The sequence below is a fragment of the Rhea americana genome, unplaced genomic scaffold (genome assembly GCF_003343005.1).
Source record: "Rhea americana isolate MKP2758 unplaced genomic scaffold, rheAme1 scaffold_101, whole genome shotgun sequence".
Lineage (NCBI taxonomy): Eukaryota > Metazoa > Chordata > Aves > Rheiformes > Rheidae > Rhea > Rhea americana.
The window spans coordinates 2,191,726-2,212,186 of record NW_028185051.1 but is presented as its reverse complement, the minus strand read 5'-3'; the positions used below and the strand labels follow the sequence as shown (position 1 = coordinate 2,212,186).

At 42.6% G+C, this 20,461-nt stretch overlaps 1 protein-coding gene across 1 annotated transcript in view; it reads right to left on the bottom strand.

The window, feature by feature from the left end:
* Positions 1–10,496, bottom strand: part of PCP4 (Purkinje cell protein 4) — a 47,932-nt gene extending 37,436 nt beyond the window's left edge. Inside the window, exon 1 of the mRNA XM_085305118.1 lies at positions 10,406–10,496. Within this exon, the coding sequence (XP_085161244.1) occupies positions 10,406–10,438 (33 nt within the window). The 5' untranslated portion in view covers positions 10,439–10,496. The remainder of the gene's footprint in view (positions 1–10,405) is intronic.
* Positions 10,497–20,461: the final 9,965 nt, after the last annotated feature.

Below are 20,461 nucleotides of genomic sequence, written 5' to 3'. Positions count from 1 at the left end.
TGGATAAACAAGGAGCTCCTGGCCAAATTCAGACAGAATAAAGTACACAGAATGTGGAAGAGGGGACCGGCTACTTGGGAGAATAAGAACGCACACAGAATATGCAGAGATGCTATAAGGAAGGCTAAGGCCCAGCTGGAACTGGGTCTGGCAAGGGATGTCAAGGACAACAGGAAGGGCTTCTTCAGATACATCAGCAGCAAGAGGAGGACAAGGGAAAATGTGGTACTGCTACCGAACAGGGCAGGGACCCTGGTGACAAGGGATACAGAGAAGGCAGAATTACTGAATGCTGCCTTTGCTTCAGGATTCACTGCTAAAGGCAGCCCCCAGGAATCCCAGAGCCTGGATGTGAGGGAGAAAGCCTGGAGAAGGGAAGACTTTCCTTTGGTTGAGGAGGATAGGGTTAGAGAATTTCCAGGCAAGCCTGACATTCACAAATTCATGGGCCTGGATGGGATGCACCCACAGGTACTGAGGGAGCTGGCAGATGTTGTTGCCAGGCCGCTCTCCATCATCTTTGAGAGGTCCTGGAGAACTGGAGAGGTGCCTGAGGACTGGAAGAAAGCCAGTGCCACTCCAGTCTTCAAAAAGGGCAAGGCAGCGGACCCAGGCAACTACAGGCCGGTCAGCCTCACCTCCATCCCTGGAAAGGTGACGGAACAGCTTATTCTGGATGTCATTTCCAGACATATGGAGGAAAAGAAGGTGATCAGGAGTAGCCAGCATGGATTCACYAAGGGGAAATCCTGCTTAAACAATCTGATAGCCTTCTAGGATGAAATGACTGGCTGGGTAGATGAGGGSAGAGCAGTGGACGTTGTGTACCTTGACTTCAGCAAGGCTTTTGACACCGTCTCCCATAATATCCTCCTAGAGAAGCTCAGGAAGTGTGGGTTAGAYGAGTGGACAGTGAGGTGCATTGAGAACTGGCTGAAAGGCAGAGCTCAGAGGGTCGTCATCAGTGTCGTGGAGTTGGAGGCCTGTGGCTAGTGGCATCCCCCAGGGCTCAGTACTGGGTCCCATCCTCTTCAGCTTTTTCATCAGTGACCTGGATGAGGGGACAGAGTGCCTCCTCAGCAAGTTGGCTGATGATACCAAGCTGGGAGGAGTGGCTGATACACCTGAGGGTTGTGCTGCCATCCAGAGAGACCTGGCCAGGCTGGAGAGTTGGGCAGAGAGGAACCTCCTGAGGTTCAACAAGGGCAAGTGCAGAGTCCTGCACCTAGGGAGAAATTACCCTAGGCACCAGTACAAGCTGGGGGCTGACCTACAGGAAAACAGCTCTGCAGAGAAGGACCTGGGAGTGCTGGTGGACGACAAGTTGACCATGAGCCAGCAATGTGCCCGTGTGGCCAGAAAGGCCAATGGTCTCCCAGAGTACATTGGGAAGACTGATGCCAGCAGGTGGAGGGAGGTGATCCTGCCCCTCTCCTCAGCCCTGGTGAGGCCTCATCTCAAGTCCTGTGCCCAGTTCTGGGCTCCCCAGTCCAAGAGAGACATGGAGCTACTGGRGAGAGTCCAGTGTAGAGCTACAAAAATGACTAGAGGGCTGGAGCACCTGCCCTCTGAGGAACAGCTGCAAGAGCTGGGCCTGTCTAGCCTGTGGAAGAGGAGACTGAAGGGGGCTCTTAATGTGTCTAWGTACCTGAAGGGAGGGTGTCAAGGGGATGGGGACAAACTCTTCAGTTGTCCCATGAGACAGGACAAGAGGCAATGGGCAGAAACTGAAGCACAGGAAGTTCCACCTGAACGAGGGGGAATTTCTTCCCTGTGAGAGTGAGGGAGCACTGGCACAGGTTGCCCAGAGAGGTTGTGGAGCCTCCTTTTCTGGAGATATTTAAAATCTGTCTGGGTGCAACCCTGTCTAACCTGCTCTGGGTGACCTTGCTTGAGCAGGGAGGTTGGACTAGATGATCTCCAGAGGTCCCTTCCAACCTTACCAATTCTATGATTCTATTTGAAAATAATTGTGATGAGGTGATATCCTGAGCTTATTGAAATCAATTTGCAATTGCTGTTCTTTCATACCTACCCTAGAAAAGAATACAAGCCTTATGTCAGAAATTAGATGAAAATCCAAGATTTAACTAAGAAGGGCAAGAACCAAGCAGCTGTGACCTGAATAAATGGACATGCTCTGCAAAATTTGATATTTCAAGGTTTTGGTATTCAGTATTTTTGGTATATTCAACTGGTATTTAATATCATTAAGTTAAACTCTTCTTTACTGGAGATTTCTAGTTCACTGTGTTTAACAATCTTTCTAAAGTCATGTACTGACTTGAAACTATAGCATTTCCTCATATAGGTAGGAAAAAGATTACTCTTCACCACTCAACCACAACTTGGTCAAGAACCCAATAAGGGCAATAGATATGTTTAAGATAGAAAGTTAACAAGAATAGCAATGATGCTGCTGTGACAGAAAGATTCCCATTTACTGAAGCTGCCAAAGGATACTTTGCCTTTAAATGATGAAACCAGAATTTTAGCATCATTGTTTTGGAATTATATGTAAGTATGAAGATTAAGAATGGATAAAGGGTGTACTTTTGGCAAGGCATGCACAAGCTCTGCTGAGAGAATTCACTCATTTTCTTCCATTAAGTCTTAAAATTGCAGAGCTAGATGTTAAATCCCAAACCAATTTCTGTAACATATAGCCTCATTCAAATCAGTAACAGTCACCTGAAGAACATCTGCAGAAAAGAATCCTTTTGAGAAGCTTGTATGTAGTTACAAAAACTAAATTAGAAGGTACACAAGTAAACTTTTCTCCCTGCTGTTTTTGTTTCCTTCATAACTTCTTCCACACTGTAGATGTGGCATTGAGTATTAGTGAGATGAAAGTGTCCTTCAAAAACCCACCTTCAAGGTAACAGCATAAAGTACAGAGCATCCAGCCAATATTTTGGCTGAATGAAGGGTAAGTCTGATAACATCTTGATTTCTATCTTGCACACCAGCACAAGAAATCACAGATCACATCTGCTGACCAGCAATAAGGCAAAATATTACCACATACTCTTCAGTACAAAGCTGTCCATTTCTAGTTTTGATCAAAAGTCACTTACATTTCTTGTTTTTAAAAGTGACTCTGGAGATTACCACTTTTCCTTTGCTGCTCCTATCCTAGAATTTGTTCTTTAGGATGTAGCCTCTACTCTTGCCTACATAACACTTTTCCTGCATGTTCCTTTATACAATGGGAATTCTCTATGGCCATTTTTGTTGCCTCATGTTGCCAAGGTAGCATAATATTGCCAGAGCAAGGGTGCCAGAATCCATCTTTCAACAGCAGGCATCAAAATTAACTGCTCTTTGGCACTCTGATGATTGTTATCTTCATGGGTCAAGTAGTGTTTTACTTCACTAGCTCTTGACTGTCTTTAGTTTTATTAAAAACTCCAATAGCTATTTTTTATAAATTAAAACTGCATAAGTGGACTGAGGTGAACTGATATGATTTAAACTGCAGTGGCTAAAAATCAGCAGTGATCTGCACCACTTTTCTGACACTTTCATAGTCACTGAAAGCATATGAACTTACACACATGCACATCAACATTCCAGYAACCAAAATATTTTTCAGAAACTAACATAACTGTAGTTAGACTACAGCAGATTTTCCTTTCAGGTACTGTGGGTTGGCTGCCCTTGCTATCAAAAGCCTGGGCAAATTAGTCTCTTGCTCTCCCTTTATTTCTCCAGTGCCACATCTAACCTCACCAAATGACAAGTTGCAACATAGTGGAACCTGCTGCCAAAATGCTACCTCTCCAGTATTGTCTTCCTAAGCAAGTTCCCTTTGTCTTTATACAAAGGACAGAATCTGGCACTCAGCATTTCAGGTTAAATAGAGAGGCATCTAATGAGAGAAGGTGTCTGAATGTCAGACAAGGGGGGGGGGGAACTGTCTGGGATGCAAGAATGGTTCTCTAACAGTGAAGAGGAGAAACTTTCATTGTTTCTCACCTCTGCCAACACTGTGCTGCAATTTTTAAGTCAGCACAGTGAGAACMTGCTGATTTTGTATTCAAGTTCAGCAGTGTTCTAAACAGAATATTTAGACAAACACCAAACAATCAATGTAATTAGTAAAGACAATAACTTAATGCATAGGTTATTTTGAATATATTTTGAATTTAAGCATTATTAAGCAGATATTTTCTCCAAAGACATTAATCAGAGGTTTCTTTTGAGGGAGGGATTAATGGAATCTTTGAAGTTAATTTTGAAAGCAACAGTAAGGAAGTATTTTCCAAATCATGTTAATTATTGTGTCAGGCATGAGAAGTAATCCTTTATTTTTTCTGCAAGGAAAAAAAACTCAATCCTGCAAGACTTCCTTACAGAGGTTGCTCATATGCAAGCAATTGTCTTTAGTTCAGTTACCCGCACAAATAAAAGCCAGAAGCATAGTACAGTGCTKTGAAATTTAAGTTGCATGTTAGGTTTCAGTTAGCAAAGGGTGAATATGGTAAAGTCAGCTACAGATTATGCCTTCTTATACCACTTGCCAAAAACTACCTCAGCTTTCATTTGGACATGGATTACACAACCCGTATCTTAATTACACTGAAAACTGATAAAGAAGAAACATCAAGGTGACTCAAGACAAATATTTCCATTACATAAAAATTAAGCTAGGTGGCATAAATGAAAAAGTGACTGAGGTCAAGATAGTCTCCTTTCCCCCTCCTCCTCTCTGTTAATTCTTATCTATAGTAGCATCAGACATTGCAGTAAAGTTCCAGAAAGGGCTGTTTCAGGCAGGAAATCTGCCTTAAACTCACTCCCCAGTCTAGCCTCATCTAGCCACACCTTCCCATTCCCAAGGTCTCAGCTGTTTGGATACAATTGCTGGCAAAGCAATACAGAAAACAGGAACACTAAAATTATTCAAGTCAAGAATAGCCCTTCAACAGATCAGTGCTGAAAACAGAATCATTGAACTCCAGGTAAGAACTAAAATTTGTTTCTTCGTGGATCAGATGCCAACTAGGTTACTGAAATAATCCAAACAATTGCRTAAGTCCAGCAGAACAGGTAATGCATTGCAACAGAGCAAAGAAGCACTATGTAGTTTTAGTATGAGAACTGAAAAGCTAAATGAATGCCTGCTCTCCTGAATTAGGATACATATCATGCTTTGAAACAGGTTTTCCTTTTTTCCCCACTTAAAGGCAGAGTGAGAACTATCATACATTTCAGGCTTGCTATTTCACAGGGAGTGAAAAAAAATGCAATGTCCCTAACTCAAAAATGAGAAAGTAAATCTAGAAGAAACTCAAGTTTCAGTTATAGAACCATGGAAGAGTTAGATGGAAGGGACATCTCAGTCTCTAGTCAGCCTCCTCCTCGAGGGAGGAATATCACCAATTCCAGGTTTGCAAGAGCTGACCTGACTTCTAAGAATAGAGAATCCACATCCCCTCTGGGTGACCTCTTCCAGTATTGCACCATCATCCTGGTAGGAAAGTATGTCCCATGAGGGCATAAATTTCAGCAGTTTTAAATACTAATTAGGACTCTCCCAAAGAGCTAAAACTGTAGATGGATCAAAGCTTCTGGACAAAGATAATCTGGAACCTACGGAACWGTAATAACAATTTTTATTTTAAACTAAATCTGATACATTTAAGTATTTTGTTTGAACAGACTCAAAACATTTTTTTCAAGTCAGTTGAACATGGAYCTGCATCTTCCTATAATGTTGCATTTACTAGTAATCTTCACACTTCAGTGGAGCAAAATGTAGAGCTGAATGGGATCTGAAAGGGTCCATCCACACAGCCAAGGATTACCTAAACAATTTTTAGACAGTCTAACCATGTTCAAATAGCATATCTAAATTTCAAGCCTTGACCACCTGTGCAAACAATATGGACAAATAATGATACTGCAACATCTGATCAGGAACAGAACAGAACCTTGGGAATTAAGAAAAATGTTTGGATGCAGTTGGTATTCTGGGTCCTAGTATTTAGGATCCCCAGGTAGGAAGAATGTCATAAACCAATTAAGGGGTCAAGCTCCTTGCCCAGGCATAGTATACCTGATTGGGAGTTTTCATAACAAATACTTACTTTATATTTCATTCTTCCAAACCCTTCTGAAAGTCAGAGTAATTTAGTTTGTTGATATAAACCTAGCTGCAATTTAGCTAGAGGCTATCTTCAAGGGACAGCTTGGTTATTAGTGGCAGAAGTCCACAGTGACATATCTTCATATCTGATCATATTGACCCTTTCATTAAGGCAGATTGAGCTTCTTCCCAGGTTGCAGAGCAAAAAAAGTTCAGGTGTTCTTGCTGTTGGGTTTGTTATTTCCAGCTGCACAATTTAAATTTGTTTTCACTTTCTTACCATTTTCCATACATATTTCAGAGACAAACTGAGACTACCCATATCTGTTACTTTTATTAGTCTGTATAGCAAGTGACCAGACAGGTTTTGAAAAAGTAATTATGGCAGTTTCATGTTCCCATACAAGGTTACTTTCCRCCTTCTGTCTGAGGTGAAGCCTTCCAAATTTCAGAACAGCAAGACAAAGCCACAAGGCTGTTCATGCATCACTCACTACTCTTCAAACACCAGGCAGCCAGTGCTCAGAGTGCAGTTCCAAGCAGCCTCATAGCCATCTGCAGTTATGACTATAACTTCTTCGGGGCTATTCCAGTAGCAGGGGATCACTCAGCTGAAAGCATGCTGCAGCCTTGGCAACACACCATGCCCAGGGGCTGCACAGAGATGATGCAAATCTGCTACCTTTGGCTCTGTGCCACAAGGACATTCACACAAGGGGAATCCTGCACTGGCTGCTGAAGCTGCCTTTATACTGGGCTTGATGCTCTCCCACTATAYTATCCCACTTGACAGAGTATTTGTCTCATTGTTCAAGTCTGTATTGAAACAGACCCTCTGAGTCTTGGGGAGCTCGTATGTTTGAAGTCCTACGCAGCTGATAAAGCTGTCTTGGCACTTGGAGCCTAAACAGCAGCCAAGCTATTAGAAATAACCCCACCACATKAAAAAACAAAAATGGACAGAGTGATACAAAAGGTCACTTCAATTGCCAAGCATTAGGGACAGCATTCTTATGTGCTCACATACAGAAAGTAAAAGAAAAGGCAGCTCACCAGCTCCATCCAAGATCTGCCTAAAAATAGGGATTTCCCACAAATGAGAAGCTCCCCAGACCCTGCAGTTGCTAAGTGAAATTGATGCTCCTGTCAGCTTTGTTAATAACAAAGAAAATAAGAACAGAGTTTTCACTGAGCTGTTCCCATGGTCAGCAGCCCCAGGWCAAACCCAACTTCATCTGCCTTACAAGTAAATATTATAGTGCCTGTATTGCCCTAGCCTTGGAATGAGCCCAGAACTTAGTCAAAAAGATTCAGCATAAGTTCCCCCATCTCACTGTTTTTCAAACAGYGCATCTCTAATCTGTTCTCTAATGCAAGTTTAGTGAAAATTGAAAGTTTCTCTAAACAGTCACCCTTTGCTCCTTCTGTCCTCACTGTCTCATTATGCACTTTGTACCTTGCATATGAAGTGAAAGGCAAATGTTATCTAACTAGACACTTACCTTATTCACACATGACAACCAGCTGTTAGAAATGGACCCTAACGTTTCTTCAGGAAATAAGTCATGTATTCATTTAGTTAATATTCTAACAGCTATCCTGTGTCTAGATAGAAAATAGGTTCCTCACAGAATTTTCCTGAAGAAAGCAGATTAACACTAATTTCTTCCCCCTTATATCTAGCTCTGACACACTGCAGACAGACAATAACATCTTCTTAATTTAAGGCTTACATAACCACAGAAGTTGTTGCTAGAATTCAGATTTATCATTTGCAGTATTAATGCTTGATCCTCACCTACCAGTTCTCCCACATCTGCAGATTCATTCTGTAAATCTAATTACTGGATATAAGTGAACCAAGCTTTTAGGCAAAGCAAGGAATACAAGGCAGCATTCAGAACAAAAAGACCTGTGAAACAGTGAGGTGGTCTTCTATAATCTTACTCAAGAGGCTCATTCAGCTTGGCTTGCATATTAGTGTTGTCCCATGGCTTGTAAAGTGAGCTGGATAAACTGAAGGAAGAGTGATAACCAGCCAGTTCTAACTGGCATGAAGTTGGGCAGCCTTAGGCATTTGGCTGCCCTGCATGAACTGCAGTTGTGTGCTAGCACATGTATTTTGTAGTGTGCCAACTATAAAATATTTGCTATTTTCCAGTGGTGAGTGTACATCACAGATCTAAGTGCAGTCATGAGAAGTACAGAAGTATGAAACAGCTGTGAACCATGAAGCTTGGTCTCCCCCCACCCTTCCCCATCATGTGGCCTGCAAGAAGCTGTCTGCTCAGCCATCTCCACTTGCCTAATGCATTCTTCTACCTCCYTCCTGTTAATACTTCTAATTTGTAACCCTTTCCTTTATGTCTCCCCTCACCTCATCTCACATTTACTAATACACATTTGGAATTCAAGGAGCTAGCTTTCAATGTTATTCAGGTTTCTTCCCTGAAGACTACATAGGACAATCAACATTAGTAGAAATTCTTCCAGCATCCTTTATATGTAGATTAAAGGAGATGCTGGAAGAATTTCTACTAGTGTTGAGATTGTATTRAAAAGACCAGCATACTGAATATTCAGCATTTTAAACTGAAAACTTAATCATGAGGGTTCAAAAGGAAACTATATTTTCTACAAAGGAAAGGCCAGCAAGAGCCCCATTACTTGATGCATTGAAACTAGTGCGGAAAGCACTAAAACTCAAAAGATCTGCCCTCCCTAAAACACACTTTAAGAGACTGAACAGCCTCTGTACCCCCACCCTACTTGGGCCCAAACATTCAAGTGTGTTTGCATGTTTAGTAAGTCATTGCMCTCTGGTTCACCTCAGGCAGGCTTCTCCTTTACCAGATGGATTATGTTGCATCCATTTTACAACATAGACATCTTACCTTCTTTGGAATTTAGTCCCTTTTAAAGGAAAGGCACTTTGCACATTCAAAAAGCCAATTCCTCTATCCCTTCATAGAAAAGGCRCACCTCCCTCCAATCAACCTAACCTTGCCCTGTTTGTTGATGGCTTTGCTGAAACGGTTTCTTAGCAGAGATGCAAAGATACTGCAGTACAYAGGTAGCGGGACCATTCAGGCATGACTCAGTTGAATGTATCTTACTCAAACACCAATTCACTGAAGCCAAACTTTTTGTGAGAAAAAGCTACAAAACCTGTAAAAACATCCTCACAAGCCTTCCTTCATATGGTCTTGAGTGTTATTAGACCCTAACTCACTGAAGTCCTCAAGAAATCAAGATAGCCTCAAGTCTAACCAGGTTTGACTCATCTATCTAGTTACAAACTCAGCACCAATTTAGGAGTTGTTTCAAGAAAAAAAGTGTCAAAACCATAACTATGTTCTCCTGCAATCAGTAATAGTATCAAATCCAGCTACAACTCCAATGCCTGGAATTCTCTAGTTTAAGGTTCCTTTAGCATCTCCAGGGCAAGATAATGATCTGGGTACCCAGATCAATAGTATCAGCAGGGCARCAAAGTTTAGTTTGGACATCACAGAACACATGGAGATGCAGAGGAATGCACCCTCAAGCATTAGCAGTGGTAGCTTGCTTTCTAGTACTCTGCTCAGTGATTTTGAACCTGGGCAGATCTCTGGTTTCCATGAGAATTCTTCTATCAAGTGCAAAAATTAGGCAGTTTGTGGCTATAATGCCTCATCTAGGTCTATTGATTCTTACTAAGAAGGCCATTTTAACAGAACAGTTTTAGCAATCTCATTGATTCACTCAGGAAGGGCCTACTTCAACCCTTGTCAAGATTAACCAGCTTTAACAASGCAGTGCACCAAGAGGTCTGTTCCTGTTAACAGGCTCAGTCAACATTAGTTTGGATCTCTGAACTGTGTTCCATCATCCTCAGATGAGATGCACCTAGAAATTCTAGAATACATCCAAAGAGACATGCATTCCTAGCTAGGATCCCTACACATCTTTCTCCTTCATTCTTAAAATACTCTGTTGTGCTATGACCCAAAACAACTTTCCCTTGCTCAGGTAYCCAGCAGGGCATGGCTCTTTCAAGTTTTTAATTATAAATAGAGCATTTAGTTCTCATTTCTCCAGCTCACTATTCCTGGCTTTCTAGTCTTGCTGGCACTGCCTGGCTGCTGGCTTCACAGAGTGGCTAGAATCAAACAAGCCATTCAAAGCACATGACAAAGCTGGTGACAAACCAGCTCAGGCCTGCTTTCTTTCAGGCCCTAAGACCCTCATCCTGTTAAAGACACTCCAAGTACTTGCAGACACTTTACCRTAGTTAGAGCTCTATCTCTGCACATTAATCTGTAGCTCTCCTACCTCATGACCTGGAGTGACCCTTCTCACCAGCATGCTCTCTCTGATCAGGGAATCCTTACGAGTCTCTAGAGTCAGACAGAAGGATACTATCTTTCTCAGCTTTGTTTTCTTCTATTTCTTACTCTTTGGTTCAAGGAAAAAAAAAAAAAGAACTAACATCATTCTATCCATTGTCACACTAATCAGTATCAGCAGGACCATAGTCTAGAACTATGTTTCACACACTACAYGTTAAATTAGGTGATAATGTAAGAACATTCATTGTAGATGCTTGCGTCTTTGAACACCAGTTCAGCTGTAACTTACATTCAAGACAGGTAGGCAGACAATTCTCATCTCCTCTGAGGTTTGTGCTTCTTCCTCCAAGTTCCATGCAGCTACCACACAGAGCTTGATATAAATTCACAGATCATGAGTTGAAGACCTGGCCTAGAGAAGAATTGTCCAGCTTTATAGAGAGACCTGAGTAGAGTCTCAGAGAGGCCAGATGTGGAGGGTGAGAATAAATAATGAACCCAAATACTGTCATTAAATAAGTTTTACAATTTAACTTTTCTGCAGTTGCTTAGCTCTGAGCATATTCTGCAGAGATTGCCATTCATTTTCCTACTGAGAGATCTGGCCCATATGATCTGTCTTTTGCATCTCTTATTTCCATGAGAAAAGGAAAAAAAAAAACAGAAAGTCATGCTGCTTTAGGAATGGAAATGGAAAGAGTCAGGGCGAAGCAAAGGATTGTTTATTATGGTTTGGTTTGCTTTAGTTTCTGCTTATCTGACATGTTTGTTCAGCCACCCAGTGTCCAAAGAACTAAGGAAAGAAACAGAGCTCTGTTGTAAGGAAGATGAAAAACCCAGTCTTCCTTTTTCTAAGAAAGAGACTAGCTCTTTTAGAGAAAACACTACATGGCTCAGACTGATATAAGCCTCTGTTGCAGCTGACAGGAAGAAGGCATATCTTCCCATGCACACAGCCTTCTCCCAAACCTCTTCTGCCAAGAAGTAGGTCTCATGATTTATGTATTCAGTCTTAAAGACTAAGCACACTAGTACAAATTCCTTCATAGCATAGTTACAGAAGAGATAAAACAAACACTGAGACAGATTTTACTGGTCATCCCTAAAAAAAAAAAGGGGGGGACAGAGCAACAATAGCAAGCGCTGGCCTAGAAAAAAAAATTTAAATCAGTAAGTGTCCTTTTATCAAAAGGCCATAGTTGTTCCCATTGAAATTGACTGCAACTGTACAACACACTTCAGCATACAAAGGATCTAGTCRGTGTTGAAACTGTTCAATGACCTCCGCAAACTTACCAAAGCATTACAAGTTTAAAGGACATTAGAAATTAATATGCCTTTTGACCAGGTATGATACTCCATTAACTCTCATATTGCAGCACAAGATGGTGTTTTTCTATTTTATGGATGCATCAGTCCTTGCTTTATAAGTTGTTCTTTAATAGGAAAATATTAGTGTGCTGGGCTTCAGCTCTCATAAGTCTGTCATTTATTAAAGTGTTAGGTGTTTGAATCTTTGGCATTATACACATTCCAAGAAAACTAGTATACTTCTCTTTCTAGATAGTACATCTTCCAGCTTCATAATTAAAAAATATCACTTAAAAGTTAGGTTGGAATTGAATTGTTTCTTAAGATGCCTGATCTCACTGAAACCACACTGAGGAAAGGAGTGGGCAAAGTGACAGATCTAAAGCTTACTATTCTCCCTCCTTCCTCCTCTTTCAAGCTGCAATTTACCACCCAGCTAATAAATATATGCAAGATGAAATTAAAAACTGAGTTTATACATCTTCTCTGTCCCACCTCATCCTACAACAGACACAGAATTTCCTCCTCCAACCTGCCATGTTCTTGCTGCATTCTTCAGATCTACAGTTTTGAATTTATTGTGGGTATAACTATCRGCTTCACTGAGGTTGATAGTTGAGGGTCTGTCACAGCAACACCTGAAAAATGTTTACCAAATTGAGTCCCTTGAGAAGTCTAGTTGACTCAGGAGTCCCCTGGCCAGTAAGCACCACACAGAACACTAGCTCCTTTCAAAAAAAAAATCAGTGTACTTCCCCCTACAAACACCTACTCTTTGGTTTAATGGTCTCAGGTTTGTGTAGTCTCCACTTAAGTGTTTGAATATACCTGGCTAAGCATCAGTTCAGTAGAATTCAGTGAAACTCAACTGAATTTGAGACCAATCCAAAAAACAAYCCCACTATTCCTGTTTATATACCTGAAATAGGCTAGGCAGCTATGTCTTCAGACAAACTCCACTATAACCTGTTCTACTCTTGGCCATGTTAAGACCTCCATTTTTGAGATGACTAAATAGCCAGTTATCTCCCAAAGACCAGTTAAGGTCCAGCCATCCCTGCCAATCCATTTACCAAGCAAGTTTGTGCCGTGATCCAAGTTGGAACAGCAGCTATGCCTTGAATCACATCCCTCTCCTTGTGCAATAGCATCCTGGTGAGAGAACTTGCCCAGAATGAAGCAGACACCCTCTTACTCTGCCAGCCTGGGGGCATCAAACTGCTAGGCTATGTGGCATTAGTAGTGCTGGGAAGAGCCACAGCAGACAATGCCTTAGTGACTAGTTCTGCCACTACTACCTCCCACCCAAGGCCTGGTGAAGCTCAGATGTCAAGAAAAATATCTTTGGCACCTGTATTAGGCCATGTCACATTCCCAGTGTAGTTCCATCTTTGGAGAGTTGCCTTACTGGATACCTACCTCCCACTGAAAGTGATCTGAGCTCTGAGATAACACTCCCAGTGGCAGCCTGAAGCACTGAGTCTTTAGGTATGCCCCACAGGGTCTGAGGTGACAACTCATCCCCCTAGGAATGCTCTGCACATCCCCATTGCAGGTCAAGAGCACCCTTAAGGATGGTTTAAGGTAGGCACAACATAGCAACTGGTACAGGATTCAAGAGCCCAGAGGGAATATAAGTGAAAGGGGAAGAACTTTCTGTAGCTCAAGGGAGAAGCAAAACCTAGGGTTCTCTGGATTTAGAGCCTTTGAATCCAAAGATTCTGCAGATTATGCAGAAATCAAGCTCCCACCTCCTCCTCACCAATTAAGGGGCTCTAAGAAATACTCCAAAGTATAAAGTATTTACTTCATAGAGTCAAGCACCTATGTGTCCTCTTCACCTATCCTCAAATTACATATTCCTGATCACTTGATGCCCATTTCAAAAGGAAAGCCAGAATGTTCTCTAGCTACTGTTCAGTAGCTAGGCTCCCCAAGTATGTAAAAGTTGCTGTCTCAATCCCTGCTCTAACATATTTTGCAAATTAGGCCTGTGTCTAACTGCCTTGGGTGAGACACATCAGTGCCCTCAAACAGCGTAGCATTTGCCATGGTTGTACAAGGTATTAAAGTTCTCCCTTAAGTTACAGGTGCCTGAGGCACATGGGTTAATTCAGTAGTTTTTTTGGATGGCTCTCCTGAAATTAAGCACCTAAATAACACTTCAGATATTGAAGGAGAACTGTCCCACCCCAGCAATGCTAATGACTTTTATAACAAAGTGAAAAAAATGCATCCAACAAGCTAACACCATTCTGCACTGCTTCTTGTGCATGCGCTCAGGCTAAATGCTTCAYCCTTGAATCTGTGGAACAGCACCAGGGCTGCTGTTTCTGGGTCTGAAAGAACACACTGTTTACAGGTACTCCTGCCCAAGCCCAGATCTGATTCTTAATGACAGCAGAATTATATTTAATACCRTAGACAAGTGTGGTCATGACTGTTGTAAAAAATGATTGTGTAATGAAGTGTTTCTATTGAACCCTCATGTCAGAGGAATATTGTTACCACGACCAAACATCAGCCAAAATGTCATAGTTAAATGATTGCAATAAGATGACAGAATTCCCTGAGGTGGGTCAAGTTCATGCCAGTTTTGAGTCTAGAGGTTCACTGATCATGAATAATTGTCATTTTTCCAGGAAATTATTCAGGATTATTTCCCCAAATTCACATTAGGTGACCCAAAATAGTTAATGGAAGGTCATCTGGAAATCTCAGGGGAGATTTTTCCCAGAGAAAGCTCTTAAGCAGTTATTTTGAGGACAGATTTTCAGAACTATTTCAACATCTAAAAATGCATTTCTGTATACAGTGAGGTTTGAGAAGTTCCTGTGCCACTGAAGTGAACTATCTCCTCCTAAAACAAGGAGCATCAAGCACTAAGTAGGTCTGGACACAAGAAATACTATGAGATAAGCCTGTATCTCAAGTTCCTTATAACTAGTTAGAGCTAGTCTTCCCCTCCACCCCCACCATACAGCAAATCTTAAAGATTGCAGACATAAGAGTGTAGGTTCTTTGGAAAAAATCTTCATCCTCCCTGCAAAATAAGTCAGCTACTGGAGAAAAAAAAAAAAAGTAGTACAGTCAGACTGATAGCTACTTTCTATTACTCAGTTTTCTCCACCAGGTTATTGGTAGCTATTGCCACAAAGAGAAACTAAATTTTCACCTGACACAGAATGGAATCCATGCAGTTTCAAGGAAATAACTTTAGGAATGTAAAAACCTCTGAAGAGAGCTTTGACAAGTKAGTTAAGCTCCATGCAAGTTCTCACAATTATTAATGTAAAAAAATTAAAACCCCCTTTCACCCTCCCAACACCATTCATTTGGTATAATCTTTCCAAGGCTTTATAGAAGCCTCCTTTCAGTCACCCTGTTTACAGATTTTTCTGACAGATTAGAACAAAACAATTCAGTTACAGCATTACAAGGGCAATCTACAAGACCCTCCCCCATCCAATACAGCAAACAGATGTCTAAGGAGCTTGCATTTACTAATCTTTTTTGCATCAGTTTAACCAGTATCTTTCGCACTGAGATGGTTTGCAGAGGTCCAGTTGCTTTTATCTAACTTTAGGAAAAAATATTTGTCATAATAGCCAAGAGGCAAGCAATAGAAAGAACTATTCTTTCTCATAGCCATAGGTGATACAGTATCATATCTCCCCAATATTATCTGCTGAATGACAGGAGCACTGAAAACATTGATTGTAGCATTAAGTGTCATATACACAAAGTGCTGAGTATTGCATCAAAAAAMCAGACATTCCCAGCTCTGAGGACATGCCTCTTAAAAAGAAGGAGATTATGACTAGAGATTCCCAGTGCTGATTAGTGATGTTTGATATTCACTGGGACTTTTAAGATTCACAAATTCAAACTAAGAAGGGGCAAATCCCAAGCGAACATAGCCTGGCACAATACTATAACAAAATAGCATCTAGCACTGTTTCAGCTGGTACAAGTGCACATCACTCACTCTTCACTGGAATTTTCCTCAAATGCTACCTTTAAGTAGAATACTGTTGCTGCACCTCACAGAACCTTTCTGCTACTGCAGGTGGCAGAGGGACAGCTGACATAGAAAAGCTATAGAATTAACTGTGTCCATCAATTCAGATGTAGACACCAGAGAGGCAGAGAGAGGCCTTAGATTCTGGTGCATTACACCTGCACCGCCCAATCTCAGCAAGTAGCAAGAAAGCAGAATGAGGATTGCCTCCACTTTCATAATCTAGCCTGAACCGAAACTGAAATCTAAGCGTCCCCTCATGCACCCCTTCAGAGGCCATTCTACAACTGCTCTTTGCCTAAGGTTTATACCTCAAGTCACTCATTTAATATACAGCAGAGTATAGCTCCCATACAACAGCTATGCTCAGAACTTACTGTGGCTCTTAACTTTAGCCTGGCTGCCAGGAAAGAAATACCAGTTTGTCAAAGAGGCAGCAGGTCTTTATAACAGGAAATAGTCTCCAGAAATAGGTGCTGGATAAGACAGTCTTTACTGATTTGGGATGAAAGAGTTGGACTGCAGAATCTGGGATTTTACTAGCTGAACCTGCCTGACAGTTGACTGACTAGATTTTTCAGTAGTTTGTGCCTGATCACACTTAGGAATATTGGTTTCCTCTCTTAAAAAGAAAATCTGTACTGTAAACAACGCAATGAAAGAAGTTTTCAGCTTGTTCATAAGTACATAGCAATCCTTTTGTGGTTGGCACTATCTGCATTTTCCCCTGACTGGTGGTATAGGGGGCTGTAGCTATAATCTTTCTCAGGATAGTATTTCTGAAGTTTGTATCAACAGCCAGCCACAAACAGAGCATTTTTTTCAAGTCAGTTTTAGTGTTTAACTTCTGCACTAGTGAAGTATCAAATCCTCTCTTCTACATAGCAAAGCATTAAGAAAAGGCACAATTTAAGGATGAGTTTAACAAATACATCTCCACTGAGACACATCACTCTCTCAAAGCATAAAATAAAGCAGTATTTTATGCTTCAAGTGAGCAYGCACACATGTGGAGATGCATTTATTAAAAAAATAGTTAATAGAAAGCATGTATTTCAGATTTCATACCCAGGAAACAGCTGTCTCACAGATCCACAAGCTGAGCAAGCAAGTACAGCAGTCTCATCAGGTTCTCCACACAGCCACAAAGGCAGCAAGCACCTGGACCTTTGCAGCTAAGAAAGTGTAATGTTTAACACCAAGTGTTTCTCATACTCAAAACCACCCGCTCCCATTAACTCCCGGAGGAAATTCGCTCGGTTATAAACAGCGGCTCCAGCCCTCAGCTTTAGCTCCTAGGTATTGACTCCAACGCCCTCCCCGTGGCACCTCCCGGAGGAAAACCGGCGGTGCCCCCTCGCGCCGCTCCCCGCGCGACCCCCTTCCCCCCGCCCCAACGGCCGCTCGCTCACCTCGCTCATGTCGCCCGGCAACGGCAGCCCCGCGTGCGTGCCCGACCACCACCGCGCGCGCGCGCGCCCACCGCCCCAGCAGCCCGGCCGGCACAGCTCTCCCGCCGCCCCGCGCTGCCCTTTAAGAAGCGGCGCCYCGCGCCCAGCGTGGCCCGCGCGAGCCAATGAGCGCCGCGCCCGGGGCCGAGCCCCCCGCGCCCCCACGCGAGGGGCCGCGGCGCCCCCTGGCGGCGGCGGCGGGGCGGCAGCGGGGTGGGGCGGGGTCTGTGCGGGGGCCGGAGGCACCTCGGCGGCTGTGCGGGGGAGCACTGGGCTCTCCGCTGCCGGTGGTGGCTTTTCTCTGAAGCGTCCTCCCTGCCAGCTGCTAATAAAAGTCTAAAAAGATTTTTTTTTTTTGACCAGATTCGGGCACTTGGCTGCTGCTGCTGCTTGCTTTGGGCTTTGGTTTTATTTTTTTTCCCCCATCAACATACGCAAGTACTTCAAAATCCCTGACGCCTCTGCCGCTGAGCACACCCTGTTGTCTTCGTTTTATACCCACAGCCTCTCACCCACAGCCCCTTTCTCCTAGGCCGCCTTGGTCACCTGGTGTCTGCCGCTTGCCCCTCCTCGCGCTCCGCTGCTTTGTCCTGCCTCAGTCTGCCTGCGGCAATCGCACCTGCCTGCCGCTGAAGGCCTTGGAGAGCCATGTCGCAGGCAGGGGCCTTCGACCGGGGGAGACTGTGTCCTGTAAAAACCCGTAAACAGCTTCTTCCCAGCAAAGGCAGTGCCCGAAAAAAGAGGTGGCTACTGATTCCTGCCTTCCTGCTCGTTTCCTCCCCATCCCGCTCAGTCCTGAATCCTCTTAGCTGGAGGGAGAGCCACCTCAGCAGGCAGGTGTGGCTCGCACGCCGGGGCGAGCRCCCCAAGCCCGTCCTTGGGATCTGCTCGGGTGCATGCTCTCCCGCAAAAAACAATAGCTAAAAATAAGAAGGCTGCTGCTTTACTTAGATGCCGGACCTAAGCTGCGTTCCCTTTCACTGAAGCCCCTGCACATAGCTATGGGGAAAACAGAGCATCACAGAGAGAGGCAGCTGCTTACACATGAAGACTCAGAAGGAACTTCTCTGCCCAGTTCAAGGTGGGAGAGACCCTTCAAAAGTAGGTGCTGAAGGCCCCTTTGGACGTGTACACAGATCAGGTGAAATAGTCAAAGTTTCATAGCTCTGTTTGCCACATGGCCTTTTTCTTTATTACTGTGGAATTCAGTGACTCACAATATGAGTCCTATTGCTTTTTCCATTAAAATATATTGTAATTCTTCATTAGCTGCTTTTACAGATACATGGAGGAAGGGTCCTTTCAGTAAGTTGTTTGAGCATGTAATTAAAACAAAAGTTTGGAAGCTCTGCAGTTATACTCCAGCATCCATCTTTTGATGGAGCATGATTACTATATCCAGAAATAAACATTTGGATGTTCTGACTCATCTATCTGTGAAGAAATATGGATTCAATTTGCTCTGGGAATGCATTTCACTCCCTCAAATTTTTCTCAAATCAATAAGAAAGTTACGCATTATTTTGGAAAGCCTGAGAAGTTTGCCAGCCTTTCCACTTCTAGAGACTACCGTGTAATAGCTTCTTTTCTTCATCAAAATCTATATTCAGGGTCAGTGATAATAAAGACAGTGCAAGAAGCTTTGTGAAGCTCTTCTGGAAACCCCTTTTCCCTTTCAAGTTACTACCTATCCGCAGACGCGCAGACACTGCAGTACAATGCATTGCTATACATACAGTGATGGAGGGACACGCAGAGCCCGGCTGCTGCATTTAGCACTGCCATGGCTTTCAGTCTGCTTCTGGGCAGGAATAAAATACTAAATTGTGATTTATTTTTGCTCTGGAGGAATTTACTGGTCCTTGACAAGGTAAGTAATCATTGATGTGATTGCCAATCTAAGCCAGCCTTTGGGACTTTCTTGGTTTTTATTTTCAGTGGGAGGATCTGAGATCCCAGTCTTGCAGATGCCTTTGGGAGAGTTAGAGGAGAAAGCACCATTATGAGAACTCATGCAGTCATGATCCAGCTGGAGGAGGAGAGCTTTCTTCATCTCTTTTAAACACAATGACATGTTACAGTATGTATAATTATCCAACTAGTATTTGAGCTTTCACCTGAGCCAGTGCCATGCTTGCCTATGTGTATATATTATTAAAAAATAGTTCACAACATGAGATGTTGGGAGAAGAATCAACCCACCAAATGCACGGATGTATAATTTTTAGATTTAATATGAGTCCTGCCATTCACAACTTGGGATCACAAAGCTGCAGGGATACTGCTTTTTCTAAATTTGAAACCTGAGTGGTGCTTTCTTTTTTTCAGGCTTCTCTGGATGACTGGCAGTAACAAGAAAGGAGGAAGGCCCCATTTAAAATATCATCTTCAGCCCTCTTTTATTACGGTAATATTCCCAGTACAGGCAACTGACAGTTTCTAAAATTGACGTTAATGGTCCCAGGTCTTCTTTTGAGTGGAGCAAGTGAGTGACAAGCATGATAAGAGTTCATGCATTGCAGTTTGTTCTACAGCTTCAGTGCGGCACAACTTCAGTGTCAGTACAGTGTAAGGACCAAAACTGAGTATGATGAAGTTCAATCATTGAAGAAGCTTTTTATTAGGTGACAACATTTTCTCATGAAAAGTAGTTGTGGATACATTGCAGCAATATTCATATTCTGGCAGGAGTGCCATTGGTCTGTAAGCTTATGGGTACAAGGTACAATGACAACAGATTATTGAAGGGTTATTTCTTCCCAAAGGACTCATAATCACAAAGTTATGTAAGTAGCTTAGGGAAAATCTTTTTAGTTCCCACTGACACTGATAGGAGTCTTTCTGTTAGTTTCAGGAGAGTTCAATTGGATCTCAAATCCTCATGTCATTGACCTAAATGAAAAAAAAAAAAAATGCCAGGAACGTAACAGTGTCAGTTTTTAATCTGTGCCCAAAGAGAATCCAGTAGTTTCTCCCGCATGTACTTCCTCAGCCGGTCCCATGAAAACAAACACAAATACTGAGGAGAAATGTGATAATGAGATGGGTAATACACATAAGCCACCACACATCCTCTCCAGTACAGCAACTGGCTCCATAGTTGCCAATTAGCCAGATGGGTGGCAAATAATAGATGTTCGTTTTGCAATTGCATATATTGTGTATGTAGGTGATGTATGACATAAAACAAGAATTTCTGTCTGAGAGCTGATCGTTCTTTATCTTCAAATGAATGTGACAAATTCAAGCAGAAACT